The sequence below is a fragment of the Bombus pyrosoma genome, linkage group LG8 (assembly GCF_014825855.1).
Source record: "Bombus pyrosoma isolate SC7728 linkage group LG8, ASM1482585v1, whole genome shotgun sequence".
Classification (NCBI taxonomy): Eukaryota; Metazoa; Arthropoda; class Insecta; order Hymenoptera; family Apidae; genus Bombus; species Bombus pyrosoma.
Genome location: NC_057777.1, coordinates 5,182,729 through 5,193,938, shown reverse-complemented (window position 1 = coordinate 5,193,938; position 11,210 = coordinate 5,182,729). Strand labels below are relative to the sequence as shown.

Here is an 11,210-nt window from a genome sequence, read left to right as displayed (position 1 = left end):
TCAAATCAAAATTTAAAATATTTCTTAATCTGTAATACGAGTCATCTTTCGAGTACCGTTCCCTTACTTCGCATATATATATATAATATAAAACAGTTTATGATATGCATATATATTTCCTCTTTGATATATCTAATGAGAACTTATTTTTAAAATAAAGCTATTTTTAAACACTTTTGTTAAGTGTTTTAAAATTCTCATAAATATAACTACCAATATAGTAAAAAAATTTAATAAACAAAATGCTAAGTTATATAGGCATATAATTTTCTTACATACATTATCCCCAAGATTTATATATATATCAATACATATGCTCTACTGATGTAATCTAAATTTTCTTGAAATAATGAAGAAAAAGATAAAATGTACAATAAAAATCCCCGTTATAACTCAATACTTAAAAATTATAAATAACAACTAATGTAAATTTACGATACTTTCCTTTAAATTAAATGTACTCTTTATAATTAAAAGGATATGTTCATTCTTTCACTATATTATAATATACGAAATATATAACCATTACATAATGAAACACAGTTTCGTGCGCCGACTGTTGCATGTTTCAACGTGAAATTTATTATTGGAAGATAATATTAGAAATTCGTCGAAAATACTTTTTGTACATTAAAAAAAAAGTATTGCTTATTTAAAATAAACGAAACGGATGCGAAACATGCTGCTTGCTACTGCCTTGCTATTGCAGATATTAATTTGTTAAAGTTAATGCATTTCGAACACCCAGTAGAGAATCTTGACGCAGGTCTGCGCCTGTCAACCAACAGTTGACCTGTGTAGTTAACTGTGGTAGTTGACCGATCGCGCGCTAATATACTTTTCTCGTGTTTTCGTATTCTCTCGTGACTTTTACTCGTTATCACGGAAATCGTGAATACATGAGGTGATGAGAGAACGTACAAAAGGGCCAAACTTCGGACCGCCCAGGTGAGATGTCTGGGTCTCTAAAATATCGCGTCGAGACATAATCTGGGGTAAGGGAGTAGCAACCTCTTGGGGCCACAGCTAGTCACGTGACCCTTCTGTTTACCAAAATGGTGTACATCTATGTTTTACAAATAATTTTCATTTCTTTCTAATATTTGTTCCATTCACTTATGATACATTCAATGAAATGCCAGTGGAATTGCAGTGAGCTTACTGCTAGCGTTAACATCTCGTAAAAGGGCAATCGTAGCTGATATTACACTAGCACCGCGTTTGGTTGTTACAAACGAGTGTAGCGAAAGTTTGAAAGTAGCTGTACGAAAGTGTCTTCCGCGTCTAATATCTCGGTGGTTTTTACTGATGGACGTGAATTATTCTGACTTATTGTGAGCATTCCGAGTGCGTTTTCTCACGATGCGATCACTGCCATATTAGTTACACGACTCTTCGAAAACTCATAAAACTCATTGACCTATTGAATTACTATTTTTTTTTTGCGTTCCCATTTTAGATGACGGGACTCCGTATCTTTATGTAATTACCTTGGTAGTAATTTTGATTGTTTTATTTCGTCGTTTAATATCACTGATGTTGTATTCTTGTTTTATTTTTTAAAGGGGGTGACCGAAGTTACACAAGGCCTAATTTCATTACTGACAATGTTGAATGCACAGCGTTGCAGGTACAGCAGCTATGTATTATATGTATTTCTGTTTTGGAGATTTTTATGTTGTAGATGTTAACGTGTTATATTTATAGTGATTACAGATGATCTCTGATGTAGGTTAGTGCAAGCAGAAAGCACTTTCAAATAGGACATCTAAATGTCAGAAGGTGTCCTAGCATAGCGTTTCATGCTTTGGCCAGGCATTTTTAAAGATGGCCACGTATCAAGTTGACTATCAGTGGTTAGTCTTACAATTAATATTTATTTTAGAATTAAAATATTATTGAGTAATAAACTAAGTAGTACTTGATTGAAGTTAATACTGGTGTTCAACGGTCATTTACCATTTTAGGGCTTATACCATAATGGATTCATCTAGGATATCCACTTTCCTAATATCAATTTTATTGATAGTCTATGGCAGTTTCCGATCTCTAAACATGGAACAGGAAGCTAGAGAAAGAGAAAAAGAAAAGGAACGTGGTAATTTATTGACTGGAATTTTGAGTAACAGCAGCACAGCAAATGCAGATGGTGCTAATGGAAGAGTTCAAACACTAAATACAATGCATGCTCTTTGTCTACCTCTTGGTGCTTCCATTTCTCTACTCGTCATGTTTTTCTTTTTTGATAGCATGCAAATGCTTGTAGCAATCTGTACAGCCAGTAAGTTTCATAGAATGATAGATTTTATGATTATTATCATCCATATGAAAAACAGCATCTAATCAAGGACATTTATTTTGCAGTCGTAGCTGCAGTTGCATTGGCATTTCTTCTTTTGCCCATGTGTCAATATATCATTAGACCATGTTCGGATGGTAATAAAATATCCTTTGGTGTCTGTGGAAGGTTTACTGGTGCAGAATTACTTTCATTTTCATTGAGTGTGAGTATAGTATGCATTTGGGTACTGACTGGGCATTGGCTACTCATGGATGCAATGGGTATGGGACTTTGTGTAGCATTCATTGCATTTATTCGATTACCTAGTCTAAAGGTATCCACCATACTCTTAACTGGATTACTCATTTATGATGTCTTCTGGGTTTTCTTTTCATCTTATATATTCAGCACAAACGTAATGGTTAAGGTAAGTTTCAATAAATTTGCGATAAATGAACGTTTGTATTAAAGTGTTTTATATATTATTATTTACAGGTAGCAACTAGACCAGCAGATAATCCAGTGAATCTTGTGGCTAGAAGGTTGCACTTAGGCGGTGTAGCAAGAGAAGCACCAAAACTTCCTTTACCTGGGAAATTAGTGTTTCCATCGATGCATCAAGCAGGACATTTTTCAATGTTAGGTCTTGGCGATGTCGTTATGCCAGGCCTGCTGCTTTGCTTCGTTTTACGATATGACGCGTACAAAAAGACTCAATTGTTGCCCGGTGGTTGTGAAACAGGAGTTCCACCGCCACGACACATCAATCGCATTAGTTATTTTCATTGTTCACTCATCGGTTATTTTCTTGGTTTACTTACTGCTACTGTAAGCTCTGAGGTGTTCAAAGCTGCGCAACCTGCCTTATTGTACCTTGTGCCCTTTACTTTATTGCCATTGCTCACAATGGCATATTTGAAGGTATTTTTACTTAGTACTTCTAATTTCTTTTTATGTAAACAACGTGAATTGTAATGAATGTGATATTTACAGGGAGATTTACGTCGAATGTGGAGCGAACCATTCATATCTCAACAACCTTCCAAACACATGGAAGTTTGACAACAGTCATGGGTTTGTGTATATTACACATTATGGGAGGAAAGCTACTAATAGAATCCCATTGTCACTTATCATAACGTCCTTATTTTTATCAATGTCATTTAATGTAAGTAATTTTTTTTACACATGCGTCTTTTAATGCCACAATGCAAATTACGATTTAATACATGGGAAACGTAAAGGTATACTACACTACGACATTGATTTAATATGATATTAAAAATACAATAAAAATTACGACAAAATTTTTTTTATTAAAGTGACAGATAAAGCAATTTTCGGAAAGCGTATTTAGAATACTGTCTATTATCAATATGTCATTGGTATTCATTTTGTGGTCTTAAATTCGATGTTGAGTAAATGAATGAATTATGTATAATAGATAAAGTAAATGGTAAGGTAATATACCGTTTACTAATTATTCTTTCATGGTTTAGTAAATACGTAAAAACGTGTTCTGAAATTCACTTAAAAAAAAAAACGGATAGGTATCTCTTTCTTTTTTTTAGTTTTACAATGGCTTTACTATACAAATTTTTAATATTTCATAATACACAATTTTTGTATTCCTTCTTTTTTACACTAAACCAATAACACATATACATATTAATAATTTTGCTATAACTCTGTTATAAATGTGTGTGATATTCTCTACGCAGAAAGGTTCTTTTTAATTTATTGTTCAATCAATATCAAACTAATTGTATGTAACGTGTAGTTATGGATAGAGTAATTTAATAATTATTCGACGATTTCCATGAAAATCTAGTGAACGTATGTGTGTAGGTTGTGACTTTCTTTTACTTGGAGCTAGCATTGAACAGAGCATTCTCTACACAAACGTGTATATAAATTTTGGTTTTTATAAACTTAAGAATAAAAATTTACAGTTCGTTATTAGGATAAACAGCAAGCATTTCAACTTGCCAAACATCTTGCTAACTTTGTACAGCACGATGTAAAATTGCAAACAATTTTTAGGGAAATGAAAAGTGGATGTTGTAGAATTTTATTGTCAACAAAAAAAAAAAAAAAATGAGTAAATTGCGTATTTGTGTCTTGATTTTCAAGGACTATTTCGTGATAAGAAAGAAGGATTTATGATGGAAAAATAGAGTGTTTTAACTAAGCTCTTGCTATGGATGGGCACCAGAAAGACTTTATATGTTTATTTAGAAACAAGACTGAAGGAGGGAGAGTAAATTGTATGAAAGCCAACATATTTAGAGGTCTCTCAAAAAGATATAATTAATCAATCTTTTTTGTTCAATTTTTCTCAATTTATAATACCATAAATTGACATGATACAACATAATATGATATATAATACAATATTACGCAATGTGTCACAAAGTAAATTAATTGCTTTCATAATTCCTATTATTTACCGTAGATTACGAAGGAATCTAGAATCTAAATGATGTTAGTTGTTTACTGTTTGTTTTTATAATACTTTATTCATCACATTCTAAAGATTACGAACGAATTACATATATGTATATTAGAATTTTGGTCTGTGAATATATTTTATGGATAAGAATATTTTAAGGAAAGCGATACGTTTTTTAATCTGTAATGTAATCTGTTTTGCACCTAGAATGGTATAATATGATGATAGGTGCAGTAAATCATCGGGTACAGAAATACAATATCTTGTACACTTGTATATTGAGATAGAAAGTAAACTCTAAACTGTAACGTGGACGAAGGAAAAAAGAAAAGAATATTATACTTGCGATTTTGTTCATTAGAAAAATTTCGATATTTCATTTTTCTTTTAAGTATTTTGTTCTTACTTTTATAAGGTTAATAGATTAATGTTAAATTAATATAGATTAATGTACAAACACTAATAATTCTAAACTTAAAAAAAAAGAACAAAAGATTATTTGCATATGTGATTGTTTTTATTTTTTTTTCTCTTGCTTGTGTTAACGTGGATGAAAGGAATTTAAGCAATTTATACGATATATTAAATATTACACTGATAAAAATACTCCTTTTTATACAATCTAATTAGTTTTTGTATAAAATTGTGATTCTTCCTATACTTTATTCGTTTACCTGTCCATAGCACAAGCAATTTATTCTCATTCATTACTCGTCTAGATGAAGTAATCTTTGGATGAGTCGTACAGAAGAAATATCTACGTATTTCTCTCATAAGATATAAGGATATAAGTGACAAAGTATATTTTAACTACTTCCGTTGTAAACATAAAAGAAGAAGACTTGAGATCATCCATAAACTGGATGAGTTTAACTCCGTTCTATTAAAGTTCAGAAAGCTTAAAACTCATTTTATGGTTCGTTCTTCTTTCTATTTCTTCCTTTTTTTTTTTTTATCTACAATGTAGGGTTAATGTTTTCATAATGTACATTTTGAGTTCTTTTATTTCATTGAATGTACATACATACTATACTATGTTAACTCTATGCATTAATTTTGTATCGTCAATTTTTCGTTCACTTTGTAATCAAAGATGCGATTTATTGAATAAAATTTTGTTTCAATAAATTTAAGTAGTTAGTTAAACATTTTAGTTAAAAAGAGAAAAAACCATGATGTATATCTTTATATAGAGATATCGTGCAATAATAAAATGTGTTTCAATGCTTTCGTTATTAGGGCTGCATCAACAAATTACTTTTTCATATAGGGAAATGATTGTATCATGTTCTTGCTTTAATTCTCTTTTTTAATTCGTATTGCTTTTTTTTTTGTACAAACAGAATTTAACGCATAACAATATAGAAAATATCGATCGATAAGATTATAACTTAGTTTATGGCGAAAATGAAAGATGTGTAAAATTATATTTTTTCCTTTCTTATAAACTTACGTAACGAGCCACGTTTTAATTAACGGGAGTCTTCAAGTCTGATGGATTATTTATTTTGACTAGGATAACAAGTTTCAGAATGGGAAGCATGTACATAAATAACAGACTCGACTGTCCTTCAGTTTTCCCACAAACTAAGTGACAAAAAAATGACATATATTATATATATATTATATATATACATATTAGTGATACGATGTATGAAATAAAAAGCAAGATAAATGAGAAAAATACATTTAAAAGAAGAAATCGGGAATTATAAGTCATAAATAGAATATAATTAAATGCTAAAATAATATAGCTAATATACTTATAAGAGCACTTTGCTTGTACTGTTGCAATTCTCGACTTGCATGTGTACAGCTATGTACATTTTTATATATAATAAAAAAACACGATCGCGCCTCGCGCGTGTTCGCGTTGAATAAGTAAAGTTATTGAATAAACTTACATGTGTTCTTTTTCCATCACTGTTTACGTGTATTCGGATATATATCATTAAGTACAATTACGATACTACGGAATGAAACGCGAGTAAATAACGTACAGTCTGGGGCATATTTTAGGAGGCAAGGACTCAACGATCAATGAACGTCGATGGCAATCTTTTACAGAATCGTCACACGCTGCTCTGTCTCATCGTCACGTTATCTAAATTTCTCTTAATGCTTTCCAGCTCGTTCATATCAGATACCGAGGACTCGCATTTGTATACAACTAACGAATGATAGAAGTGAACGGCGAAGGCAATGAACACTATAAGGACCGGGATAACTATAATCGTACTGGCAGTGGCGGCTGTGAACGAGTAATCCCAGAATTTCACCCAGCACAGTATAGCCACCTCCACTAAGAACAGAAATAATCCTAACACCGTAGAAAATGCCCAAGCCAACTCGATGAAGCCGCGCATTCTCTCATGAGGAGATTCCGTGACAAGCCGAGATACCTGAAGTTTACTGATGGCCTCGATATTGGGCAATAAATACGTGCTTATCATTAAAGCAAAGATGTGTACTGATACTAGGACGGTTGTGCAAACAGCGAACATCACAAACAGCCACTCCGGCACCGCGGTTGGCTCGTTTATTTGCAGTTCAACCATAGCTACCTGGAAAGATAAAAAAAAAAAGCAAATGAAAGTTACATCGGATTTTATTACCGGCCAATAAAAACAAGTATCTTCCGAGAAATTTTGCTGTCAAATGGTTTATACGATTCGTACGTGCGATTACGAATGAGATCACAGATTCGACGCTATTTGCGAAACCCATTGTAAAATCAATTATGCCTGCGTCAAGTCGAGGTGTATTGTTAAAGAAAGTGATATTTGTCTTATGTAATCATAGACGAGACTGAAGATTACACGGAATTGTCGTCCACTTCTGTCTAATGATTTTCAGGAAACGTTGTGTAACCCGTCGTGAGTTTTCTGATTATACAAACACAGATTTTCTTGAAATATTTACTCGCTAAAATGTTCAGCAACGCGCATTTTGAAATTTGTTATAATGGAATTCGCCCTTCTGTCACGAAAATTCACTGATTAAAATCAATACGCGTTTCTGTCGTCGGATCGATATCTAATATTTGTGCGCATCGACAATTAGGATCATCAAGGGCCACGTGTGGACGGTTAATAGCGTAATTAATCACCACTGCATAAACAGTCGTCCAAGGAATTTTAATAGACGATTATATACTATGACGAGATGTGATGCTCACCATAGCGAAACCGCTTAATAATTCTGACGTTGTTGCAGTTGCTTTCAATTTAGCTCTGCTCATGTGAAGTCTCCTCCATGAGAGACCCTCAGGACCATCTTGTTCTTCCGTCTGCTGTGGGGAAGATGTTGGAGGCACAGGTGACCCCACACACGTACAACAACATGTGTATGGCATATTATTTACCGAGGTATGACAATTTGATAATGGGAAACTACCCATAGATCTCATATCTAAAGCTACATAACGACTATTCCTGTTCCTTGGCGATAGAACTAATTCACTCTGAGACGGGCATAAGGAGGAGCTCTTGGAGTAACAGGGATAACCGGATTCGCTCGCCTGTCTGGGCAAATAAGCCAGAGAAGTCGGCTTGATTCTTTGTGTACCGTAAGACAATTGGATGAGATCAATCTGAGTCGCTTTGCTTGATTTACTGGCTATATCTTCGGTGCTCCTCTGGATGGTAACCGTGTTGCCCTTGCCATACCTCTCACTCGATGTTTTTTCGTCCTGCATCAAAATACTGTTCCTGTTTAGAGACTCTTTTTCAGCTAGATTATTGTTCGGCATAATTTCTTATTTATCCCTCGTTTCCCGTTTTGCTAAACTCCCCGTATCGTCTGTTACAAATGCTGTTTGCCACCTCGTCGCAAAACCAAGTCAAAGAATCCTTACACGGTTTTCACGAACGTCCATCGTTATCATTGTTTCCTTTCCAATGGATTGAGTCACAGCAACGTGCATATATTTACACAATCACCTCGCGACTACCGTGCATTTCAGTTCTTCCACCGCATTCCATATCTGTTGCCCGATCACCGCCGAATTTAGGATTCTTCCTGCAACCAGCGAATTAAACGAAACGTAGAGAGCCCATATCGAATCGAACGATCACTTGTCGATACCATACTATGTACTCTCACGACACTGAACTATTAATTACATCCGTTCCGGGTGGCAGGCGCGCACACATTTCCCAAGACATTATTTAGAAAGCCATTAAAGCGCAAACGGAGCGGTGCTCGTTTCGCAGGGCGAGCAGGACCAGGGAGCAAGCAGCCGCGAGTCTCTATGGTCGAATACATACTAATCGAAACGCGGCGGTTGCATCGCCGTTCAAGCACACATGACGTATTCGTCTGAATCATAACAATAGTATTAATTGCCTCGGAACCATATCGGCTACATAATAACCGGCTACACGGCCTTAACATACGTAAGCTCGCTCTGTGTCTTGTACGTCTCTACTTTCTCACGTGTTTCTACTGAAAGATGCGACCACGGGCAATGACGCTTGTTTTTTGCCATCGCAATGGTGATACGGTAAGCGAGGGAGTATCTGGCCAGGTATCGAGACGCCACCGTGTACCACCGGCACAACAATGTAATTAATCACGCCGCAAAAAGGGAAATCCCTCCTCGTAATTCTCACGTAGCGCGCAGTTGACCACTTATTTTATATCTTATTTTTAAATGGAAGTTTATTTGTCTCGATCATCAGGGTGATTTGTTTTCCGTTCAATCATCCTCTCCTTGACATAATTAAAAGTTATTCAACGTAGAGGCGTACGTGTAAATAATTCGAGTGATTTACAATTAGAAATATTGGTTCGGTCGAGCGATAATTAATTGTATAATTCACTTTGGATATTTATATATAGCCGCGGTACGATCAAAGAATATACAAGAAAATCTTACGGTACTCGATTTTACTGTTGTTAGAATCTTTCTGTAACGAAAAAAATATTTCAAAGGAATTTTAAAATTCATTGGAATCGATTACATGAGATGTGCATTTTATGCTTGCAAATGGCACGAGGTATATTTTTCTCGTGTTTGTATGCAGATAAGTGATGTATTATAAAAGTGGATTCATAGAAACGCGAGCCAACCGAGAATCGCTGTGGAAAATCCACTTTCGATCCTGACTACACGGCGAAGGATGAGACAGGAACTTTATTTATGAAAGGCTATTCTTGAGGAAACGCATACGAACCGATACGATCGTCATTGAGTTGTGAACGAACGACAGCCGATATCAATCAGGCTACGAGGTGCATTAATTGTATTTTCAATTTCCATATCATTCAAATAAAAGGTCGTTTATACCAATTGACCATTTTACACAGTTCACAATTATTCCATGGTTACTATGCATTTCTTTATTTGTATTCTGTGCAGCAGGTGAACGACGATGCAAGACAAGTTTCAAGGAGTCGTGCGTGAATTTGTGCCATCGACGATTTACAAGAAAAGTTTTATCTACTCATGGCCTCATTTGCATAATTGTACGCTCAAAGTTAGCGTGAACTAGACGAGTTGGAAAAAGCTAATTGGATTATTTTTATTTTTTCAAAAGGATCAATGTATTTCTAAATATATTTTAAGAAATGATTATTGAATATATTTATTTGTTGATGAGTAAATGGTGTTTGTAATTAAAGGATACAAGGTTGCATATATTTCAAAGTTAGCGATAACTAATCGATTTGGAGGAATTCTGATTAGATTATTTTCACTTTCTATGCGAGGTTTAATATCTTTATCAATATCTCTCTACAAATACCTTTCGAATTTTTTTGAAGATAAAAGAACGATGTTCATAAGTAAGAAATAAGATTGGAGATTTATATTATCTTGAGTCAACTGTTTCTAGGAAGGTTTACGGAGCCGAGACTGAGGCCTGAATAAAAGGAGAATAATGATAGACGGAGCAATTTTTTCTTATTTCACGCACCGAACTTTCACAGCTAAACAGGTTTTATACTACTGTCAAATTAAGATCCAGCAGGTAGATTTTCGGTTCTATCCATGACAAAAACTTAAAGTATACAATTCACGTTATAACGTCATGTCTCTTATACAGGATGTTCATGCACATATTTCTATTGTAGTAAAAATGACAATGCATAATTTTTGATTAATGACTGTAATTTGCGAAGAATGTTGTTATTTCCGACATTTTCTTATTTTAGAATATCGATGAAAGATAATGTTAAGAAATTATTCAAATATGAGTTATTTACAAAATAAAATTACAATTAATTCATAGAATGAATAATTTTTTTGATTTTACAACGAGATAACATAATTCCTTTGCAGTCTTGCGAGTGTGGTTGCATTTTCTAAGGCGCCAGTGATGTGTATTATTGCGCACTTAATAACACGTGTTTTCTTTACACTTGTCAGATACTTATACATTCTCAAAGTATTCTAAAGTTGCCAAATTATATTTATAATACTATAAAAATATATTATCTCTGAACCAAAAGTTCTATTTAAAGGCTTCGTCAAAA

General features: G+C 34.0%; 2 protein-coding genes and 1 long non-coding RNA gene across 6 annotated transcripts; 2 read left to right on the top strand and 1 right to left on the bottom strand.

The window, feature by feature from the left end:
* The first annotated feature begins 557 nt into the window (after positions 1-557).
* LOC122569984 (signal peptide peptidase-like 3) lies at positions 558-6,632 on the top strand. 4 transcript variants are annotated; one of them, XM_043731734.1, is made up of 7 exons: positions 558-948; positions 1,566-1,630; positions 1,708-1,856; positions 1,968-2,281; positions 2,365-2,708; positions 2,777-3,202; positions 3,275-6,632. In XM_043731734.1, the coding sequence occupies exons 3-7, from the start codon at positions 1,828-1,830 to the stop codon at positions 3,341-3,343; spliced, it is 1,182 nt and encodes a 393-aa protein (XP_043587669.1). In that variant the 5' UTR covers positions 558-948; positions 1,566-1,630; positions 1,708-1,827; the 3' UTR covers positions 3,344-6,632. The 4 variants fall into 4 exon arrangements, with proteins under 4 accessions (XP_043587669.1, XP_043587670.1, XP_043587671.1 ...); XM_043731735.1 differs by having other exon boundaries at positions 558-995; XM_043731736.1 differs by lacking the exon at positions 558-948 and adding an exon at positions 1,022-1,482.
* LOC122569985 (calcium release-activated calcium channel protein 1-like) lies at positions 6,025-10,102 on the bottom strand. Its single transcript, XM_043731739.1, has 3 exons — positions 8,848-10,102; positions 7,912-8,753; positions 6,025-7,297 (listed from the first exon to the last, which is right to left on the bottom strand). The coding sequence occupies exons 2-3, from the start codon at positions 8,482-8,484 to the stop codon at positions 6,806-6,808; spliced, it is 1,065 nt and encodes a 354-aa protein (XP_043587674.1). The 5' UTR covers positions 8,485-8,753; positions 8,848-10,102; the 3' UTR covers positions 6,025-6,805.
* LOC122569986 lies at positions 9,827-10,627 on the top strand. Its single transcript, XR_006317638.1, has 2 exons — positions 9,827-9,968; positions 10,096-10,627. It is a non-coding gene; the product is annotated as an uncharacterized LOC122569986 (long non-coding RNA).
* The last annotated feature ends 583 nt before the right edge of the window (positions 10,628-11,210 follow it).

What these genes read in the sequence shown, in the direction of transcription:
- LOC122569984 (XM_043731734.1), top strand. Translation starts at nt 1,828, where the DNA reads ATGGCCACGTATCAAGTTGACTATCAGTG. An exon ending in TATCAAGTTGACTATCAGTG is followed by an intron (nt 1,857 to 1,967) that starts GTTAGTCTTACA and finishes TTACCATTTTAG; the next exon opens with GGCTTATACCATAATGGATT. An exon ending in TCACAATGGCATATTTGAAG is followed by an intron (nt 3,203 to 3,274) that starts GTATTTTTACTT and finishes TGATATTTACAG; the next exon opens with GGAGATTTACGTCGAATGTG.
- LOC122569985 (XM_043731739.1), bottom strand. Translation starts at nt 8,484, where the DNA reads ATGCCGAACAATAATCTAGCTGAAAAAGAGTCTCTAAACAGGAACAGT. An exon ending in TATTAAGCGGTTTCGCTATG is followed by an intron (nt 7,298 to 7,911) that starts GTGAGCATCACA and finishes TTATCTTTCCAG; the next exon opens with GTAGCTATGGTTGAACTGCA.